The sequence below is a fragment of the Cydia fagiglandana genome, chromosome 19 (genome assembly GCF_963556715.1).
Source record: "Cydia fagiglandana chromosome 19, ilCydFagi1.1, whole genome shotgun sequence".
Taxonomy (NCBI): Eukaryota; Metazoa; Arthropoda; class Insecta; order Lepidoptera; family Tortricidae; genus Cydia; species Cydia fagiglandana.
This window is the reverse complement of record NC_085950.1, coordinates 5,987,568-6,009,471: the sequence shown is the minus strand read 5'-3', so window position 1 is coordinate 6,009,471 and position 21,904 is coordinate 5,987,568. Positions and strand designations below refer to the sequence as shown.

At 40.8% G+C, this 21,904-nt stretch overlaps 2 protein-coding genes across 3 annotated transcripts; both read left to right on the top strand.

Annotated features, from left to right (window-relative positions):
• The first annotated feature begins 1,643 nt into the window (after positions 1–1,643).
• Positions 1,644–13,666, top strand: LOC134673990 (granzyme B-like). 2 transcript variants are annotated; one of them, XR_010099540.1, is made up of 7 exons: positions 1,644–1,753; positions 5,029–5,182; positions 6,110–6,207; positions 7,285–7,534; positions 9,059–9,213; positions 13,092–13,361; positions 13,511–13,666. XR_010099540.1 is itself a non-coding variant. In XM_063532045.1 (6 exons), exons 2-6 carry the CDS (start codon positions 5,042–5,044, stop codon positions 13,273–13,275), a joined length of 828 nt encoding a protein of 275 aa, XP_063388115.1. In that variant the 5' UTR covers positions 1,644–1,753; positions 5,029–5,041; the 3' UTR covers positions 13,276–13,362. The 2 variants fall into 2 exon arrangements, 1 of the variants encoding a protein (XP_063388115.1); XM_063532045.1 differs by lacking the exon at positions 13,511–13,666 and having other exon boundaries at positions 13,092–13,362.
• A 2,297-nt stretch (positions 13,667–15,963) lies between these two features.
• Positions 15,964–21,126, top strand: LOC134674114 (uncharacterized). Its single transcript, XM_063532170.1, has 2 exons — positions 15,964–16,285; positions 20,930–21,126. The coding sequence occupies exons 1-2, from the start codon at positions 16,097–16,099 to the stop codon at positions 21,083–21,085; spliced, it is 345 nt and encodes a 114-aa protein (XP_063388240.1). The 5' UTR covers positions 15,964–16,096; the 3' UTR covers positions 21,086–21,126.
• The last annotated feature ends 778 nt before the right edge of the window (positions 21,127–21,904 follow it).

Here is a 21,904-nt window from a genome sequence, read left to right as displayed (position 1 = left end):
TTCTGTGATATCTATGTATTAGTGACAGCAGCTAAAGTAGATATAGCGCCTGGATAATGCTAATAGCAATCATTGAATTCGCGCATTGCTTTACTTCAATTATTAGGCAATTCATTAACTCATTCAATTCCACCCCCCTTTGCACTCTCTTCAGGGATGATTTCCGACATAAAAACTAGCCTATGTCCTTCCCCGGGACTCTACCAAACTATACCAAATTTCGACCAAATCGGTTCAGCAGTTTAATCGTGAAGAGGTAACAGACAGACTGACACACTTTCGTCTTTATAATATTACTAGCTTTTGCCCGCGACTTCGTCTGCGTGGAATTAGTAGGTACCAGCAGCTAGAGTAAGTACAGCGCCAGGATAAAATCTAATAGCAATTCGAGCATAATATGCTTTTGTTTACACCAATTAACAGGCACTTCATTAATTTTCTCATTTCCACCCCCCTTTTCACCCTCTTTAGGGATGACTTCTGACATAAAAACCTATGTCCTTCCTCGGGACTTAAACTATCTCTATGCCAAATTTAAACTAAATCCATTCAGCGGTTTAAGAGGTAACAGACAGACAGACACACTTTCGCATTTATAATATTAGTATGGATATAGTGTAGTGGATATTATTAAGGATCACTAGGATATTATAAGCTCGCTAAGTTTCATAGGCGTACGCACGGTGGGGCAAGTGGGGCAACTTGCCCCACCCTGGTCTGTGGTCTGACGAGAAGCTAAAAATTTTTAGGAACAATTAAGGCACGTAACCATACTTCAGCCCCACCCTTTTAAAAATGCTGGGTACGCTAAGTTCGTTTTTTAGGGTTCCGTACCCAAAGGGTAAAACGGGACCCTATTACTAAGACTTCGCTGTCCGTCCGTCCGTCCGTCCGTCCGTCCGTCCGTCCGTCCGTCCGTCCGTCCGTCTGTCACCAGGCTGTATCTCACGAACCGTGATAGCTAGACAGTTGAAATTTTCACAGATGATGTATTTCTGTTGCCGCTATAACAACAAATACTAAAAACAGAATAAAATAAAGATTTAAATGGGGCTCCCATACAACAAACGTGATTTTTGACCAAAGTTAAGCAACGTCGGGAGGGGTCAGTACTTGGATGGGTGACCGTTATTTTTGTTTTTTTTTTTTGCATTATGGTACGGAACCCTTCGTGCGCGAGTCCGACTCGCACTTGCCCGGTTTTTTTAGCATTAGAAAGAACTTGCAAGAAGGTAAGCGATCTTGACATGTCTTTTAATTGAAAAATGCTTTTTAAAAACCAAAAACTATTACTTATGAAAGCAGAAGAACACAAATGATCGTATTAAATTCATAATTGTTACATATTTGCCGTAACTTATTTTTAAAATGTGTTTTTCAATTAAAAGACACATCAAGATTGTTTACCTTTTTTCTAATGAGGTATATATAAGTTTGCGTTACTTTTAATTATAATTGAGCTACACACGGTCGAACCTCGAAAACAACATAAGAAACTGACATAATTTTGAAATAGGTACCCGTTACTATTGATTATTAGTCCCACATTATCATCTAATGCAAATTAAATCCAATCAAATGAATTCCGTTTCAATCACCATTAACCAGAATTAATTATTGGGGTTAAGTGGTTCATAGTATCTGTGACATAATCATTGGATGTAGGTGTTGGAGTAATTGAAATCAGTCTAAATATTTACTCGGTTCGTTTGGCAAGAACTTTAGTTGCAGTTTTTTATTATTTTCTTCTCAGGTAGTGTATCTAGACACGCGGCAGCGTGTCAAGCCAAGTTCAAGCAAAGGAACTGGCTAGCCAGCGCCAAGTGTAATATTACACGAACCACTTGGTGCCACTTTTGACCCTTCTATAACTCAAAACATCTTTAACGTAAACACATAAAACTACGTGTGTTTAATTATATCCATAAGGACATCTAGAAGCCCAAATTTCATGAAGCTAGCTCAAACGGTTATAAAGATATGAAGGTCAAAAAGTCGTAAATTTTAAGACTGACTGACATACCTATAGTACCTAAACCTAACCTACTTCCAGATGACCTAGAAGGATGAAATTTGGAATCCAGCTCAGTTATTGTGTGAAAGCGTAGGAAAAAATCTAAAAATTAAAAAAAGTTATAAAATAGGGGGGGTCCCCATACAAAAAAACCATTTTTTATTGTGACTGACATATAAGTACCTAAACCTAACCTACTTCCAGATGACCTAGAAGGATGAAATTTGGAATCCAGCTCAGTTATTGTGTGAAAGCGTAGGAAAAAATCTAAAAATAAAAAAGTTATAAAATAGGGGGGGTCCCCATACAAAAAAACCATTTTTTATTGTGACTGACATATAAGTACCTAAACCTAACCTACTTCCAGATGACCTAGAAGGATGAAATTTGGAATCCAGCTCGGTTATTGTGTGTAAGCGTAGGAAAAAATCTAAAAACAAAAAAAAGTTAATAAATAGGGGGGGTCCCCATACAAGTTTCTTTTTTATTGTGACTGACATATAGTACCTAAACCTAACCTACTTCCAGATGACCTAGAAGGATGAAATTTGGAATCCAGCTCGGTAATTGTATGTAAGCGTAGGAAAAAATCTAAATATAAAAAAAGTTAAAAAATAAGGGGGGTCCCCATACAAAAAACCTGTAATACGCGCTAAACAACCGGCCAACGGTGTGTCGTTGGCGGCGCGCGGCACCACATAATTAATACAAAGAACAGAAGTAAAAAACATGCAGCGGAAACACAAGAAAAAACATTAAATCTCAATACCTGCCTAGTTTTTTTTACAAAAAGTATTGATATCCCATCAAAAACATAAATGTAAAAAAGGAGAGCCAAGTTCAATACAAAAATTATGCTTGGCTATGGGGTTCGCCGCAAAAAGAATGGAGATCTAAATGAGTGCCAAGTTCTATGCAAAATCCAAATATGTATTTATAGGAACAAAATAACATTATAAACAAGTATTAAACTCTATTTCTTTGCTTTATTGGATACCTATAACCATTGCTGTTATTTAAAAAAAATGTGAGATCTTAAAGTAGGTTAGATTTGGCTTGGCCAGTTTTTATCAGAATTACAAAATATATATGTTGAATAACTTTATAAAATGATTGATGTAATGAAAACTGGCCAAGTCAAATCTAACCTGCTTTAAGATCTCGCATTTTTTTTAAATAACAGCAATTGTTATAGGTATCCAATAAAGCAAAGAAATAGAGTTTAATACTTGTTTATAATGTTATTTTGTTCCTATAAATACATATTTGGATTTTGCATAGAACTTGGCACTCATTTAGATCTCCATTCTTTTTGCGGCGAACCCCATAGCCGAGCATAATTTTTGTATTGAACTTGGCTCTCCTTTTTTACATTTATGTTTTTGATGGTATCATTAAACAAGAAATTTTTGTATATTTATTTATTTATATATACAGGGTGATTCATGAGACGTGAGCAGGACTAATCCTGCACACTCAGTAACTGATAATTGACCGATCACCGTCGTATTTAGGTGAAACAACCACAATTTTTCCTATTTTTTAACTTTTTGGTGAGGGCAAATTTAATTCTCTACAATCATGGTTACCCTACAAGACCAAATTAATAACCATAAAACCTCTCTAGCCATAATGACAGCATTTGATTACGAAGAAATAAACTGTCAAACTTGAGTGAGATACGAGTTTTCAAAAGTAACCAGACCGTGATGACAGTGATAACATTCAATATGACACAGAATATCAGTAGTTTAGTATTCTAATTTTAGGGTGACCATGCAGGTCGTAAATAAATTTATTAATTATTTTTTCAACACGAGTAGAAAATTAACGTTAATCTCACTAATACTGATACGAAACAGTTGCTTATAATTTACAAAAGGCGCAGTCTTAGTCCTGCTCACGTCTCCTGAATCACCCTGTATATTTCGGGCTTCTCGGAAACGGCTCTAACGATTACGAAAATCTGCTATATGGGGGGTTTTTGAGGCCGAAAAATCGATCTAGCTAGGTCTCATCTCTGGGAAAATTCGCATTTTCGAGTTTTTGTTTGTTTTCCGAGCAAAGCTCGGTCTCCCAGATATTTATATTTAACTATAATAATCCTGACGTACCATCACCCACACTGTTAACTCTACATCGGTGGACCTTATGCCTTATGTAATAAGGTCCACCGATGTACAGTTAGGAGTGTTGCTGTTTGTACCAGGGCTCGGAACCGGTATTGAAATACCTGTTAATATCCTTCCAAAATCGTTACATTATTTCGTTCATTAAAAAACCGGTTAATTGATGGAACGCGAACTAACAAATTACGTTCTCTCTCCTAACCGGTAAGAAGAGGGAACGGAACTTTAGGGTTCGCAGGGAACGATATAATACCGGTTAACATTTGGCTTTCGCGAAGACTCTCGGTTAAACTCGTTATCATACGTGAAAGAGATAGCAATAGGCCAATAGGTACTTACTTGTTCTATCTCGCTTCGATATTTTCAATTTAACCGGTTAATTTCGTTCCTCGAAAACGAATTGAGAATGTAAATGGAAATGTAAATGGCGTTATCTCAAAAGAACAGTTCTTTAACCGGTAATCGCAAACGAAAACGAAATCCATTACACGTTCCCGTTCCCGGGCGAATGAACGAAACCGGTTTGACAAATGAGAACGGTTTCCGAGCCCTGGTTTGTACGCACATTACTGCCATATGTATGCTGCTTTAAGCGACATTATTTCAGGGCCAGTAGAATCTTGTCACCTTAGAGCATTTAATAACTGGAGTCGCCTTTAAGAGCTTACCCCTCTGCCGAAAACCTTGCACAATTGTGCAAACTTTTGTATGGACTAACGTTTATCTGACATGGCTATTTGTACGTTACTTACAAATCAAATATAGCCATACGTTTGACGTGCCCCTCCCCCGCAAAAATCGGCAGACTGTTTTGTACAGAAAACGACAGCTATGGCGTCTCCAGTTACTAAATACTCAAAGCTTCCAAATATATTTTTTTTTCAGAATTCAGAAAAACATGTTGGCATACCTTCTCCTATCGCTGTCCATCTCGACAGTTGCCAGCGAGATGACAGGCTTCATAGTGGGAGGGCATGAAGCCATCATGAGGGAGTGGCCCTTCATAGCCTACCTGCTGGCTCATAGGGGGCGCGACTCGGTAGGTTCGATATCGCATCTGGACATTTTTACTAAACTGTGTGCCATTAACGAACATTCCTATTTGCTAACCAATCGTCAGGCGTGTCTCACTCCGCGATTTCGTCGCTTGGCTACAGTACGGCTACCATCAGTTTGGCATTGACATACACGCTATCGTGAACGTAATTTACTTTCAATATATCTCTTTCGCACTCATATGTCAGTACGAGCGAGATGCATAGAAAGTAAATTAAGTTCACGTTATGTCAATGCCAAACTGATGGTAGCTGAAAGTACATCCGCTCGACCCCAATTTTGGGGTTTGCCATAAGCCGCGCGTGGCGCTGTCGCTACCTAGCGGCCATATCTGTCCGATCGTAACAGACGCGTTTTTTTAGAGAGTGAGTCTTCTGTACCTAGTACTATTATTTCTTCTGTGTCGTTACTTACAAAACTGATGGTCAATGTCAAAAATACCTCCAAAAAAAAAAACTAGGTATAAGTATTTCATATTTAAAATGTATTCTTGGAAAGTATGTAGTTAAATACAAAGGCGCGTTTTTGAGCATTTCTTGATTGCAAAATATTTTATTTTTATCATGGGTCTGATGGATTTGATTGACTCTAACTGCATTCATTAATTCTATTCAATATAAAAATTTAAATATATCTTCGCAATCTTTGTGCTTTGCTGGCGAACAATTTTCATAATAATTGAGACTCAAAATGTTCTCATATATGTCATGCCGAATATTCGGTATTCGGCCAAGAGAGTGGCCGAATATTCGGTATTCGGCCAAATTCACTATTCGGGGCATCTCTAGTAATTAGTGAGTTTCGTTTGTCTAGAAAAACGGCTAGAACTTTCAAGTATCAAAGAACTATAGCACTAGGTAAGTGGCACATTAATGGAACGCCCCATAACCTGCAATTGTGTTTGACCCAGATAGCGGCGTGCGGGGGGTCGCTTATAAGCTCCCAGACCATTTTGACAGCAGCGCATTGCCTTGACGATGTCACCAACAGAAAGAAGGATGTCGAGAAGTAAGTGTTTATATTATTCTCCATTGCCATCAGTGATGTTATAACTTTATGGCTCCTCTACACGATGGGCCAGCGCCGGCGACTCCAAGGGACGCAGCCATGCGGTAGAATGAGATAGCAATATCACTTGCTCCCTCGAACGCATAAATGCGTCCCGTGGAGTGGCCGGCGCTGGTCCATCGTGTAGAGGAGCCATTAAATATGCCATTTAGAACACAACCAGCAAACCCGGACAAGTGCGAGTCGGACTCACCCACCGAGGGTTCCGTACTTTTTAATATTTGTTGTCATAGCGGCAACAGAAATACATCATCTGTGAAAACTTCAACTGTCTATCACAGTTCATGGGATACGACAGCCTGTGGTGACAGACAGACAAAGTGCGGATCGCTCCGCACAGGATCAATATGTATTAACTTCAGGGAGCGCTACAGAGTAAAGGCTTGGCCACACACAGAGCGCGACGCAGCGCCGCGTCCGCGCCGCGTCCACGCCGCGCGACCGCGGCACATGCTAACAGGTTACCGACGTCAAACAGACTGCGTCCCGCCGGTATCACGCCCCGCTTCTGTCGCGCCCCGCGCCGCGCCGTTCCTTGCGTCCACGCGGCGCGTGCGCAGCGCTGCGCCGCGCGGACGCGGCGGCCCGCCGCATCGCGCAAGGTCACATCAGTCGGATCGGACGATAGGCAGCGAGCGGTGCGCCGCGTTCCCGCGCGGCCGCGCCGCGTTCACGCGCGCGATGAGGGCGTGTTGAGAGCGTGAGGCCGGCGCGATCGGCGCGCGCCCTGTTTGACCAGGCATCGCGTCGGCATCACGCGGCGCGGACGCGGCGCTGCGTCGCGCTCTGTGTTTGGCCAAGCCTTAAAGCTGACGGATCCGCGCGGACAGCTTTCTCATACAATTTGGCGGTGCGGAGCGATCCGCGCGCACGGTCCGCTGACACTAAAACCAGCCAAACGGACAGACGGACAGGCTGACAGTAATCTTAGTAATAGGATTCCGTTTTTACCCTTTGGGTACGGTACCCTAAAAAAGCACCGTGTTCTATGGAAGCGATCATTTCTTCACCTTCCAGAATCAAATACGTCATCTACATGGGCCACCGCCTCCACCGACGAGCGACCATGCGTCGAGACATGTTAGATTACATGACTCACGAAAACTACGATCCTGACGACGTTTATTTCGACATAGGAATTATGTTCCTTGCTAATCCAGTGCAGTTCTCTCACACTGTTAAGAAGGTGATGCTGATGACTGGGGAGATGGGACGGCATATGGGGCAAGAAGGGGGGTTGGCGGTGGCTGGCTGGGGCAGATTTGGGGTAAGATTGACCGGGTGTGGCCTGTAATATGAGCAAAAAATTAAGCTGTAGGCTGTACTCCTCATACTGACCAACATTTTGTTCAACTTATGGTTTGATTTTTAATACACTTTAAAGTTTATTCTAAGACGCAATGTATTGCGAATTTTGTTATCTTTAAGGCGTGACAAGCAACGTCATCACAATGATATGGCGTGGCGATGGCGTCCATTAAAGCTAATATTTATTTTGTATGAAAAATGGCGAGTCTAAATACTTCATAATATTTAAAAGTTGTTGAACAAAAGTGTCACCGTTTGAGAAGTACAATCTATGTTTTAATTATTTGCTCGTGTTACAGGCCACAACCGGTATTTCCCTCAACTATTTTGACATCTAGACTTAATCATGGCAGCACTTTCGGGAGTATTTGCAATATTTGTGATATCAGGCACTTTTGATAAATTGATAATATTCTAAGGATTCTAAGGGCGAATAGGTACCTATAATGTGCCTGTAACTTAGAAAACCGGGCAAGTGCGAGTCGGACTCGCGCACGAAGGGTTCCGTACCATAATGCAAAAAAAAAGCAAAAAAAAACGGTCACCCATCCAAGTACTGACCCCTCCCGACGTTGCTTAACTTTGGTCAAAAATCACGTTTGTTGTATGGGAGCCCCATTTGGGTACGTACGTTTTAGGGTTCCGTACCCAAAGGGTAAAACGGGACCCTATTATAAGACTTCGCTGTCCGTCCGTCCGTCCGTCTGTCACCAGGCTGTATCTCACGAACCGTGATAGCTAGACAGTTGAAATTTTCACAGATGATGTATTTCTGTTGCCGCTATAACAACAAATACTAAAAACAGAATAAAATAAAGATTTAAATGGGGCTTCCATACAACAAACGTGATTTTTGACCAAAGTTAAGCAACGTCGGGAGTGGTCAGTACTTGGATGGGTGACCGTTTTTTTTTTTGCTTTTTTTTTGTTTTTTTTTTTTGCATTATGGTACGGAACCCTTCGTGCGCGAGTCCGACTCGCACTTGCCCGGTTTTTTTTTTAATCTTTGTTACCTCAGAACAGCTCAGAACTCCATCTTTCAAACTATTTGAAAAAATGTTTTTGCATTGAAAGTCTAAATTGACTAAATTGGTCTAATTTTTGCCATAATCTAGTTCTGATGATGAGATCCATGAGGAATCGAGAGAACTCCTTAAATCACCCTAAATAATTTTAAAGCCGACCACTGACTAACAATCCGCCGGACGATGTCAGCCGGTCAGTTGTTCGGAACTGTATTTTTTTTGTTCTAACTGACAGGCCGATTATTAGTCAGTGGTCGGCTTAGCGCCACTTACACCATTCCACTAACCCGGGGTTAACCGGTTAAACCTGGAGTTACCATGGTTACCAGTACAATTTGACACTGGGTTAACGGTTTAACCGGTTAACTCCGGGTTAGAGGGACGGTGCAAGTGGGCCTTAATGGAGTTTCAACCTGTTTTGGTGAAGTCTTTTTTTTAAACATTATTTTTAATCCTAGTGGGATTCCCCTGGCAGTGAGTACCTGAAAAGCCTGGACCAGACGCTCCTCAGCCAAGACTTATGCTACCAGTACATAGACGAGCCTGAGAATGCGCCGGGAATCATTTGCGGTGCCAAGAATGCGGAGGTCAACTCATCTGAGTACGCTTTTAGGTAATAGCACATAATAAATAATAGTACTGCCGTATAGAAGAAAGGAAACTTCCTACAAAACCGAAGTTTGACAGCGGTTCAGGGTCGAATGCCATTATACCTTTCTAATATATGGCACTAACCCTTTCGGCTATTTTTTCTTCTTCGTCGGTATCGCTCTTGACAGAGTGGTCGTGGTCATCACTTCAGGTGTTCGTGGCAAGCTTCACAACACGTCGCCACTCTTCTCCGGGTAGTAGTGATGATGAACCATTTACTGCCGCTTTTATCTGGTCAGTCCACCTTATAAGCGATTTTCCTCGTGGCCTGGTACTCTCAACCTTTCCCTGGACCACAAGTCGCTCAATAGCCACCTCCCCTCGGCGGCATACGTGATCAAAAAAGTCTGCTATTTAGGGTTGTCGAAATTCAAGTGATTATCTTATAAGTACCTTTTGAATACATCAAACTATAGTTCGTTTTTTTTAGCATTAGAAATAAGGTAAACAATCTTGCTGTGTCTTTTAATTGAAAAAGACATTTTAAAAATATGTTATGGCAAATATGTTTTAACAATTATGAATCTAATACAATCATTTATATTCCTCTACTTTCATAAGTAATAGTTACTGATTTTTAAAAAGCGTTTTAATTAAAAGACATGTCAACATCGCTTACCCTAATAGCATTTTCTCGTAGGGATTTTGTTGGGCCTTTGTTTACGTATTAGTTGGGCAACCGTTATATTTGGCCGTACGATTTGCTGGAGGGCCCTCGACAAAGGCCCTCCCGAAGATTCCCAACAGAGGGCCATTAGAGTAATTTTTTCGTTGGGCCTATTTAAATAAATCATACAATTATTCAACGGTGGTGGTTTTGGTTGGGCCGTGGTTGGGCCTATACTCATTTGTTTGATGGTTGGTTAATTGTTACATTTGGCCGTATGGCTTGCTGTAGGGCCAACTGCAAAAAAATAAAAAAGGGCAATTTTTTCGTTGTGCTTCTGTTTGCAAATTCAACAATTACCCATCGGCAAGTCAGGTAGGTCGGTAGGTAGTCGTGTACCAGGTTGAAGGCCCAACACAGCTTGTCCCACAAAGGGCCAACATTGTAACTTTAACGTTGTGCCTTGTGTAGGATTCTTACAATACTACCGTAGGTAAATAGTTGTGTAATTTATAGTGTGCCTACAGTCTAATTATGTAATGGGCTTTTGTTTACGAGTCCTACAGTTACCCTACGTTCGGTAAGTGGTTGTGTAATACGACGTTGGGCCTTTGCTGATAAATATTACAATTAAACTACGGTAGGCATTGGTTGTATCCACATGAAGGCCCTAGGCAGCAGTTGCTGTTAATCTTCTCTGTACGTTCCAATTTTAGTATATGTACTGCTGAAGCAAGTACACTTACTATACACTCTAATTTGTATATATACTAACCGCACTTTGAAACTTCGTAAGCGAGATTTATGTTTTTTGAGATTTAAATTGAGAAAATGTTGGTAAAATAAAATTTTTTAAGTTTATGTATAAATTTTATAGTTATAGCTATTAGATTTATAAGTTACTTTAAAAAAATATTATGATTATATCCGGAATAATCGAGAAAATAACTATAACTTCGATGTTTGGAGACAGTAACGCCATCTAGTGACGCCACAAGCAAACTCAACTGGTATTGTTGGGCATCAGTACCACAGCCAATGTTGGTAAATGCGATATTTGTGCTCACTGGGCCAACGAATGTTATCGTTGTTTAGCCACCGGTACCAAAATACACAAAGGCCCATTGTTAGGCGTCAGTGCCACAGCCAATGTTGGTAAATACGATATTTGTCATCATTGGGCCATCGGATGATATCTTTGACTAGCCAACGTTACCAAAATACACAAAGGCCCATTGTTGGACATCCGTGCCACAGCCAATGTTGGTAAATGCGGTATTCGTCACCATTGGGCCAACGAATGTTATCGTTGTTTAGCGAACGGGAGCAAAATACACAAAGGCCCATTTTTGGGCCTCAATGCTACAGCCAATGTTGGTAAATGCGATATTTGTCGTCATTGGGCCATCGTATGATATCGTTGATTAGCCAACGTTACCAAAATAAACAAAGGCCCATTGTTGGGCATCAGTGCCACAGCCAATGTTGGTAAATGCGATATTTGTCATCATTGGGCCATCGGATGATATCGTTGATTAGCCAACGTTACCAAAATACACAAAGGCCCATTGTTGGGCATCAATGCTACAGCCAATGTTGGTAAATGCAATATTTGTCGTCATTGGGCCATCGGATGATATCGTTGATTAGCCAACGTTACTAAAATAAACAAAGGTCCATTGTTGGGCATCAGTGCCACAGCCAATGTTGGTAAATACGATATTTGTCATCATTGGGCCATCGGATGATATCGTTGATTAGCCAACGTTACCAAAATACACAAAGGCCCATTGTTGGCCATCAATGCTACAGTCAATGTTGGTAAATGCGATATTTGTCGTCATTGGGCCATCGGATGATATCTTTGATTAGCCAACGTTACCAAAATAAACAAAGGCCCGTTGTTGGGCATCAATGCTACAGCCAATGTTGGTAAATGCGATATTTGTCGTCATTGGGCCATCGGATGATATCGTTGATTAGCCAACGTTACCAAAATAAACAAAGGTCCATTGTTGGGCATCAGTGCCACAGCCAATGTTGGTAAATGCGATTTTTGTCATCATTGGGCCATCGGATGATAGCGTTGATTAGCCAACGTTACCAAAATACACAAAGGCCCATTGTTGGGCATCAATGCTACAGCCAATGTTGGTAAATGCGATATTTGTCGTCATTGGGCCATCGGATGATATCGTCGATTAGCCAACGTTACCAAAATAAACAAAGGCCCATTGTTGGGCATCAGTGCCACAGCCAATGTTGGTAAATGCGACATTTGTCATCATTGGGCCATCGGATAATATCTTTGACTAGCCAACGTTACCAAAATACAGAAAGGCCCATTGTTGGGCATCCGTACCACAGCCAATGTTGGTAAATGCGGTATTCGGCACCATTGGGCCAACGAATGTTATCGTTGTTTAGCGAACGGTAGCAAAATACACAAAGGCCCATTGTTGGGCATCACTGCCACTGCCAATGTTGGTAAATGCGATATATGTCATCATTGGGCCAACGGATATTATCGTTGTTTAGCCAACGGTACCAAAATACACAAAGGCCCATTGTTGGGCATCTGTGCCACAGCGAATGTTGGTTAATGCGATGGTGGGCCAATACTAAATTAACGTTGGCTACGGAACGAACCTCATCCCAACGTTTTCCCTACCGTTGGCACCGTGGGCCCCAACGAAAATGCTACTAGGGTACCTTCTTTCAAGTTCTTTCTAATGCTAAAAAAAACGAACTATAGTTTATATGTTGCTGGGGCCAAATTCGACATGTGCAACTGTCAGATTTCGCATCCACGTCAAATCAACAGATGATTTTATTCCATACTAAGTGTTGATTCCATCAACGGTGGATAATATCATTTGGTACAACCAAAACTCAACTCTAAACTAAGGGTGGTTCGGTTTGGTTTGCTTGTCACCCTAACTGTGGATTGTTAATGTCGAATTTTGACATTGTACGTATTCGAGAACTTATGATTTTTCCCACATCAACGGGAGATCAACACGATACGTCAAACGTCGCTTGTCGAATAGGGGCCCTGGATTCTTCAATCTATGCGTCCAAAGTTAAAACAAGTTTTTGTTTTGAGTTCCTAGATCGATGAAACCATGGGACAACGCGAGGAAGATCATAATATAAATACTGTTGAAGGAATATTACCCATTGGCTCCCCATTTTACTGTAACCTTTTGAATGAATGTCTTGTGTTGTTCCAGCGGTGACTCTGGTGGTCCGCTGGCGCGGCCACGAGACCAGCGGCTGGCGGGGCTGGTGTCCTGGCGGATGGAGTCCCACGGGGTCACCGTGTACACTAGCGTACCCTTTTTTTACTCCTGGATAGAGGACACGCAGTTAAAATTGTTTAGGCGGTACTGTGGTAAGACCGGATACGAGGGTTAATTCAGCACTTTTGCCGGATCTGGACACATCACCTTTATATTAATAGAATAAGTACATATATCGGTTACATTGCCGATTTAAGCACTGTATAATGGCTCCTCTACACGATGGGCCAGCGCCGGCCACTCCAAGGGACGCAGCCATGCGGTAGAATGAGATAGCAATATCCCTTTCTCCCTCTAACGGATAAATGCGTCCCTTGGAGTGGCCGGCGCTGGCCCATCGTGTAGAGGAGCCATAATATTAATCATTCCACAGTAAAATTAGTTGCTTACATTGAGTTATTACCTACTATAGAGAAGCTGAAATTGTCGCAATCGCAACCTATACCATGCGACTAAAATGTCGTAAGCGCCATGAAATTCATGGCGCTTACGCGTCTAGGTCGCGAGTTTCACGCTCCGCTTCCACAGTTTGTTGTCGACTGGTTGTCGGCCGTTATAATATTAATTTTTATATTAACTATTATACATAAGTTAATATTGACATTTTACATATTGTTAAATAATATGCATAGGGTTAGTATATAATTTTCCGAATACGAGTAGGTACCTATACATGCATATAATATTATTCTTGCGATGTAAGAAGTTTTATTTTAAATAACAACTAGTTTAAAAAACCTGTTTTGACTTTCAAATCATACAATTCGTGCACAATGCACATACTTTACATTAATATTGATCGTGATTCTGAGTAGAAATAACATAAAATTTCACAAATTAAAAAAAAGTGTAGGGGACAACTTTAAATAAAATGGCCCACAGACGTACTTGCCCCACGATTGCTGATGATTGAGTGACATACTACGCAGCTATTAATTATTATTAATTATATTATTGCTCGTCTGAGTCATCGATTATATGGAGTCTACAAACAAAATATAATCCAGCTAAATTCAAAATACGTTGTATGAAGTTTTGCACCTTTGCGAATGTTTATTATACTTTAAATTTCTAAGAGATTACAATTATTGTTGAAATCGGGTACCGGTGTCGTGAACATTAAGTTGCCGATAGATGGCGCTGTACATATGCTGGCTGCTGTATGCTTAGTATTCTTCTAGTCAAAAGTGTTTTGTGTAGGTACATATACATAGTTACATGAGATAATTGAAAGTTTGTACGGAATCCTCGGTGCGCGAGTTAAGCAAAACTCGCACTTGACCGTTTTTTGTAATTGTTAAAAACCCTAATAATTGCTCGGAGCAATGCTGAGCCGAACGGAGCCGAGTTTGCCCGAAGGGAGGAGTTTCGCACCCACGACTATAGGTAACTACACTACACTCTACTATAGGGTACGTATTCTATTCTAATGTTACTATGGTATGTACACTTCGTACAACAGTGTCAAAAGGAACCAGCTACATTCTCTATTTGGTCCGGTTCTCGTAGGGGACGTATTCGAGGAATTCTTTAATTGTCTTCTAACAGGAAATTATATATTTACTCAGCAGACAGGAAAAGGAAGCGTGCTAAAAACAACTGCTAATATTTTACGGTTCCGTACCCCTAATAATAAAAATATAAAATTTTAAATTAAAACTCTCGTTTCTATTAAATATTGTTTACGGTGCCAGGCGTGGTTCGCTCCGCGATTTCGTCGCGTCGCTACTAAGTACATGCGGCCCACACCAATTTTGGTGTCTAGCAGTAGTACTTAGTTGCCGCGCACCGCTACGGAATGGACGATGGATGGACTACACACATCAATAATGCGCTAGTTATAACTAGCCTAGCTGCGCCGTGTGCAAGAGACAAGAGACGGAGGTTTAAAGATGACTCAAGTTAGACCGGGCCGTGTCCGGGCCGAAGCTTCCGGCGCATCGTTTTTCTATGTCGGAATCTATTTCTATTGTCGGAATGCACGAAGGTTGATATTGGGTTATAGCCGCGCGCGTCTGTTGGTGGTCAAAAGGTTAAGGGCTTATTATATTCCGCTCATCGACGTATATCACAGGACTGGCCTTAAGATCGGTTTTTCTAGGATAGCAGTGCCGTCATATAGCGGCCGTCTCCATACTAAATAATACGGCTAAATATGGATGTCGTAGTATTTGTATGTAGACGACCGCTATTGACGGCAACTGCTATCCTAGGGAAACCAGAGCAATACGGGCAATAAGAATGGGGCCAGTACAGCGGTGTGACACCGCTACAACGCTATTGGTTGATGAGTTCGCACAACTAGTTGCATTTAGACTGCACGATTTGCTCGAATTCGTGAGTGACACCGCTGAACTAGTACCATTTTAGTCCCCTTCCTGAGATATGCGTCGATGATTCCGCTAGGCTGACGGATTCTGATATCTTGCTGCTAGGAGAAACAGGGAAACCACATACCTATACTTATACCTCTATCTGTCCTTCTCAGCAAAAAAACCTGAATAACACTTTTGGGTCTCTGATGAATCTAAGCCTTAGACTCATCAGAGACCCAAAAGTGATATTTAGACTCTGAGGTATGGTATGGTATGTAAAACCTATTGCCATTCACCGCAAAGTAATTAAAATTCCAAGATCCTAACTTAGGTAATAAGTGACTTATAGGTAAGTAGGTATTCAACTTTTTAGACAAAATGGGTTGATATCATTTCTTTTCTTATCTAAACGGAACCCTAAATCTATTCAACGGACATACGTCCGTGTCATCTGACCTCTGATAACTCGCCGACCTTGTTCGCATTACTAGTTCAAACTTAGCGAATAACACACGTCTTATTGATCAACCAACAATAATTTATTCCAAGATCAGTGCGGTACCATTTTGACGTTTAAACTTTTTTTTTAAATTTGAAGAACACCAGCGTAAAGAAACAGCCATGAAGACCATTACGATTCTTGCTTTGGTGGTCGCTGTGTGCAAAGTAGAGGCATCCCATTTCGTGGTAGGCAATATTGCGGATAGAGTGCAGTTGTACCACCACGAGAGGGTACAATATAACGCCATACCCTTTATAAAGAGGGTGAAGGAATTGTTCAAAACTGTCCCGGAACATAAGAGGATCCAGGTAAGATACTTACTTACTGTGCCTTTATTTATTTGTGACGACGTTAAGCAAAAGTCTTGCCAACCATATTGCTGGTTTTAATTGTTTAAAAAGTTGAACTCTCAAAAGTTCGCCATGTTAGAATTATAAACATTATTTGTACAAACCTACTCTTAATTTTGCCATTTAATTAAGCTAGTGCTCGACGCGGTCTGAGTACATGCCATCTTGAAACTTAAGTCATTGTCAATAGAGGTGGCAGCAGGATGTCGTCTATTGAGCATTTGCATGTCGAGCACGAGTACCACCACCCTAAATCTTAAATAGATCGAGGAATCAAAGTATGGGGTTGCCAGGCAACCGACATTGATGCGGTGAACTATCCAGATACAACGCAGTTCTTAAGCAGGGTCAGGGGTCATAATAGATAAGGTCAGCGTTACTAAGAAATAATGTGTTTATTGCCGACGTAAATTACTTCTCGCTCTTTCAACGTGATAAGAAAGAAAACACGAACATAAGAAGTAATCGTACATATTTACCCCCTGATTTACCCTGATTGTCATCAATTACAAAGGCACTCAATAGCGTTCGAATATTTATGAAATTAATGAGAAACGTACTTATAAGTTGTAGTTCCGACGTGAATAATAAAAATGTACCTATGCACATTTTTAAAATAAATTATCCCGAAGAAATATCGCTGTCAATCTGAGAGACTCATTTAGACGGCGCGTGCATGGACCATCAATTCAGCCGACCGATCAAATAACGCAATGTAAACTAAATGAAAATCGCATGCGAGTTCTCGCACCGTATAAATAAGCCCCGCCGGGCGGATTTGCCCTAAGGCCATATAGGCCCGAGCCTAGGGCGGCAAGATATTAATAGGGGCGCCAAATTGTGTCAGAAAATTAGCTGATGATAACAAAGAAATAACTCAAAATTCAGTCAATATGATGGGTGCTGAGAAAGGGGTGGGCGGCAAAGACTGCATATCCGCCGCCACTGTAAATGTTAGTCCATCGTGAACGAAATAAAGAATGTGACATTGAATTCCGGCCTTCAAAAATATCAAATGTATACAGTGTGGAAAGATAAGTCGGGCCCTGGAGGGAAAACTATTAAATCCTTTTTAAGCTGGCTCATTTTACTTAAAGGAGACATTCCTTTATTTTAAAAAAGAAACAAAACTGCATTCAAAGATTTTCTAAAACTCTTGCCTCGCCCGGGACTCGAACCGACTAAAAATTCCCAAAAATAAAATCTCGCAATTTTATTCTACTATGATAACATTTCTCCAAGAAACATTAGGTCTTACACTCGTCTATCGTACAAAATATCCATAAAATCTAATATTTAGTAGGTACTCTAGATTTTTTAGACAAGCCAAATTGAAGAAAATAATTTTTAAGAAAAAAGAACCGACTTCTATGGGGCCCGGTGAAAGATTATGGTAGATGGTGCACTATGTAGAAAAGGAGGTAAAACCAGTACCTACTTTCTAGTAGCATTTCGTTTCCGTAAGGGTCGTAGTTATCTAGCCTAACCTAACCCACTTCTCTGATAGCAGTTCGGTTCTGTGAGGATCGCAGTTCGAACCTAATCAAACCCACTTTTTAACCGACTTCCAAATCCCAAAGGAGGAGGTTATCAATTCGGTTGTATGTTTTTTATTTTTTTTTTTATTTTTTTTTTTTATGTTTGTTACTCCATATCTCCGTCATTACTGGACCGATTTTGAAAATGATTTTTTTGATTGTATGTATATGCATACAGATTGGTCCCGTTTTTGTGAAAATCCAGTTCTGATGATGGGATCCATGAGGAATCGACGGAACTCCTCAAATCTTAAAGGCATACATATGGTGATTTTTGTGTTTTTATCAACAAATCAAGCATATACATTCAAAAACGTGACATTTGATGAAGTGGAACTGCTGATGATGATCAGAACGGAACTCTTCAACGACGCATAGTTCACCTTTGGCGATTTGTCCTCTTCGTTATGTTTGTTAAGCAAGTTAAGTTTTTAAGCCACAATTTTGTCAAGCTTGAGTTCTGATGATGGGATCCATGAGAAATCGAGGGAACTCCTCAAATTTTAAAGGCATGCGTATAGAGATTTTTGTATTTTCATCAGAAAATCAAGCATTTTCATTAAAAACTGTCGCATTTGATGAAGTGGAACTGCTGATGATGATCAGAACGGAACTCTTCAACGACGCATAGTTCACGTTTGGCGATTTGTCCTCTTTGTTATGTTTGTTAAGCAAGTTTAGTTTTTAAGCCACATTTCTGTCAAGCTCGAGTTCTGATGATGGGATCCATAAGGAATCGAGGGAACTCCTCAAATCTTAAAGGCATACGTATAGAATTTTTTGTATTTTCAGCATAAAATCAAGCATTTACATTAAAAACTGTCGCATTTGATGAAGTGGAACTGCTGATGATGATCAGAACAGAACTCTTCAACGACGACGATAGTACATGTTTGGTGATTTCGAATTTCGATTTTGACTTGGACTGGGACCCGGACTCATACCCGGATCCGGTTCGGACCCGGACTCGGACTCGGACTCGGACCCGGACTCGGACCTGGACTCGCACCCGGACTCGGACCCGGACTCGGACCCGGACCCGGACCCGGACTTGGACCGGGACTCGGACCCGGACTCTGACTCAGAGACCCGGACCTTGACCCGGAAAACCACTATGATACCTAAACTAAATAAACCACTATGATTACCTACCATAAAATGTGGGTATGATGATGCCAAACCCCTCCCGCTCAAACTCCCGTACACCGCACCGCATGCGCCGTTAAGTGGATTAGGTTAGGTTTGAACTGCGATCCTCACAGAACCGAACAAAAGTGGGTTAGGTTTGGTTAGAACTGCGAGTCTTACAGAAACGAAATGCTACTAGAAAAGTGGGTTTGATTAGGTTCGAATTGCGATCCTCACAGAACCGAACTGCTATCAGAGAAGTGGGTTAGGTTAGGCTAGATAACTACGACCCTCACGGAAACGAAATGCTACTAGAAAGTACTGTTTTTACCTCCTTTTCTACATAGTGCACCATCTACCATAATCTTTCACCGGGCCCCATAGAAGTCGGTTTTTTTTTCTTAAAAATTATCTAGTAGCATTTCGTTTCTGTAAGACTCGCAGTTCTAACCAAACCTAACCCACTTTTGTTCGGTTCTGTGAGGATCGCAGTTCAAACCTAACCTAACCCACTTAACGGCGCATGCGGTGCGGTGTACGGGAGTTTGAGCGGGAGGGGTTTGGCATCATCATACCCACATTTTATGGTAGGTAATCATAGTGGTTTATTTAGTTTAGGTATCATAGTGGTTTTCCGGGTCAAGGTCCGGGTCTCTGAGTCAGAGTCCGGGTCCGAGTCCCGGTCCAAGTCCGGGTCCGGGTCCGAGTCCGGGTCCGAGTCCGGGTCCGAGTCCGGGTCCGAGTCCGAGTCCGGGTCCGAGTCCGGGTCCGAGTCCGAGTCCGAGTCCGGGTCCGAACCGGATCCGGGTATGAGTCCGGGTCCCAGTCCAAGTCAAAATCGAAATTCGAAATCACCAAACATGTACTATGCGTCGTTGAAGAGTTCTGTTCTGATCATCATCAGCAGTTCCACTTCATCAAATGCGACAGTTTTTAATGTAAATGCTTGATTTTATGATGAAAATACAAAAAATTCTATACGTATGCCTTTAAGATTTGAGGAGTTCCCTCGATTCCTTATGGATCCCATCATCAGAACTCGAGCTTGACAGAAATGTGGCTTAAAAACTAAACTTGCTTAACAAACATAACGAAGAGGACAAATCGCCAAACGTGAACTATGCGTCGTTGAAGAGTTCCGTTCTGGCCATCATCAGCAGTTCCACTTCATCAAATGCGACAGTTTTTAATGAAAATGCTTGATTTTCTGATGAAAATACAAAAATCTCTATACGCATGCCTTTAAAATTTGAGGAGTTCTCTCGATTTCTCATGGATCCCATCATCAGAACTCAAGCTTGATAAAATTGTGGCTTAAAAACTTAACTTGCTTAACAAACATAACGAAGAGGACAAATCGCCAAAAGTGAACTATGCGTCGTTGAAGAGTTCCGTTCTGATCATCATCAGCAGTTCCACTTCATCAAATGTCACGTTTTTGAATGTATATGCTTGATTTGTTGATAAAAACACAAAAATCACCATATGTATGCCTTTAAGATTTGAGGAGTTCCGTCGATTCCTCATGGATCCCATCATCAGAACTGGATTTTGACAAAAACGGGACCAATCTGTATGCATATACATACAATCAAAAAAATAATTTTCAAAATCGGTCCAGTAATGACGGAGATATGGAGTAACAAACATAAAAAATAAAAAAATAAATAAAAAAAATAAAAAAAATAAAAATAAAAAACATACAACCGAATTGATAACCTCCTCCTTTGGGATTTGGAAGTCGGTTAAAAAGAATAATACGTTGAATGCAGATTTGTTTCTTTTTAAAATAAAGGAATGTCTTCTTCAAGTAAAATGAGCCAGCTTAAGGATTTAAGATTAAGTTTCCCTCCAGGGCCCGACTTATCTTTCCACCGTGTATATGTGTCCCGAGGTTGTATGGGATCAACTACTAGTTCCATGTTCTTTGTTCCAGGGTATCCAAGCTCTGGACATGCTGCAGAGCAAAGCCTCCATCAATATCACCGCCGGCGGAGTAGGGCATAGCTTCGTCAACCTCCGCTTCAAGAGTGAGAGGGGGTTCGGCCTCGACTACGATATCGGGATATACGTCAACCATGATTATTTATAATCCATACCGATAGCGTAATTTGAATTTAAGCATTTACATATTATTAAAAAATATTTAGGTACATAGCGGAATCGTTTCATTTAACCCTTAAATGCATGATTTTTTCTTTTTGCCCGAAATTAATATATGTATCATATAATTGTTTGCCGATTCTAGGAAAAATAGTAAAAAAATATACATATAACTTTGATTATCACTGCGAAATCAGTGTTAGAATTTGAATTGGCTAAATCATATTTATGTAAATATGTAATTTTCAGTAATGGATATATGAAAATTTTAACTACCATTAGAAAGGTACACTATTTGTGATATACCTATAATAAAGTTTTTAAATATAAAATAATTACAAACCCCGAAAACACCATTCAAAATCACGTACTAAAAATTATCAACTTTTGGATTTTTTCAAGCTTTCTGGACTTTTCGTCTTAAAACGAATGTAATTTTTATAAATTAAAAATTGCGTAAATTTAACCCTTAAATCATTACCCTACTACTTGACGCTTGATATAAAGGTGCGTTCAAGATCGTAAGCCTTTTTTTTTAAATCTGAGAGCTGTCTAATGGTTTGTAGACATTTGGCAACACTATGCATTTAAGGGTTAAGCGGAGGCGACCTAAGGAGCTGGCTGGGCCAGGGGTCGACACACTTTCGATATAAGAATATTACGTGACCGGGGCGTGCCGAATAATACGTGGGGATTCAGACTGTCCACAGCTGGTCTCACAACTGGTACGCCTTCTTGTGCCCCCTCTGTTTCAGTCAAAGATTAATTTTAGGCCACGTAATCGCGACTTACTGGCAGTTCCCAAAGC

Coding starts and splice junctions, on each gene's coding strand:
- LOC134674114 (XM_063532170.1), top strand. CDS start 16,097: ATGAAGACCATTACGATTCTTGCTTTGGTGGTCGCTGTGTGCAAAGTA. Junction 16,286..20,929: donor CGGAACATAAGAGGATCCAG/GTAAGATACTTA, acceptor TCTTTGTTCCAG/GGTATCCAAGCTCTGGACAT.
- LOC134673990 (XM_063532045.1), top strand. CDS start 5,042: ATGTTGGCATACCTTCTCCTATCGCTGTCCATCTCGACAGTTGCCAGC. Junction 6,208..7,284: donor AGAAAGAAGGATGTCGAGAA/GTAAGTGTTTAT, acceptor TTCACCTTCCAG/AATCAAATACGTCATCTACA. Junction 7,535..9,058: donor CTGGCTGGGGCAGATTTGGG/GTAAGATTGACC, acceptor TTTTAATCCTAG/TGGGATTCCCCTGGCAGTGA.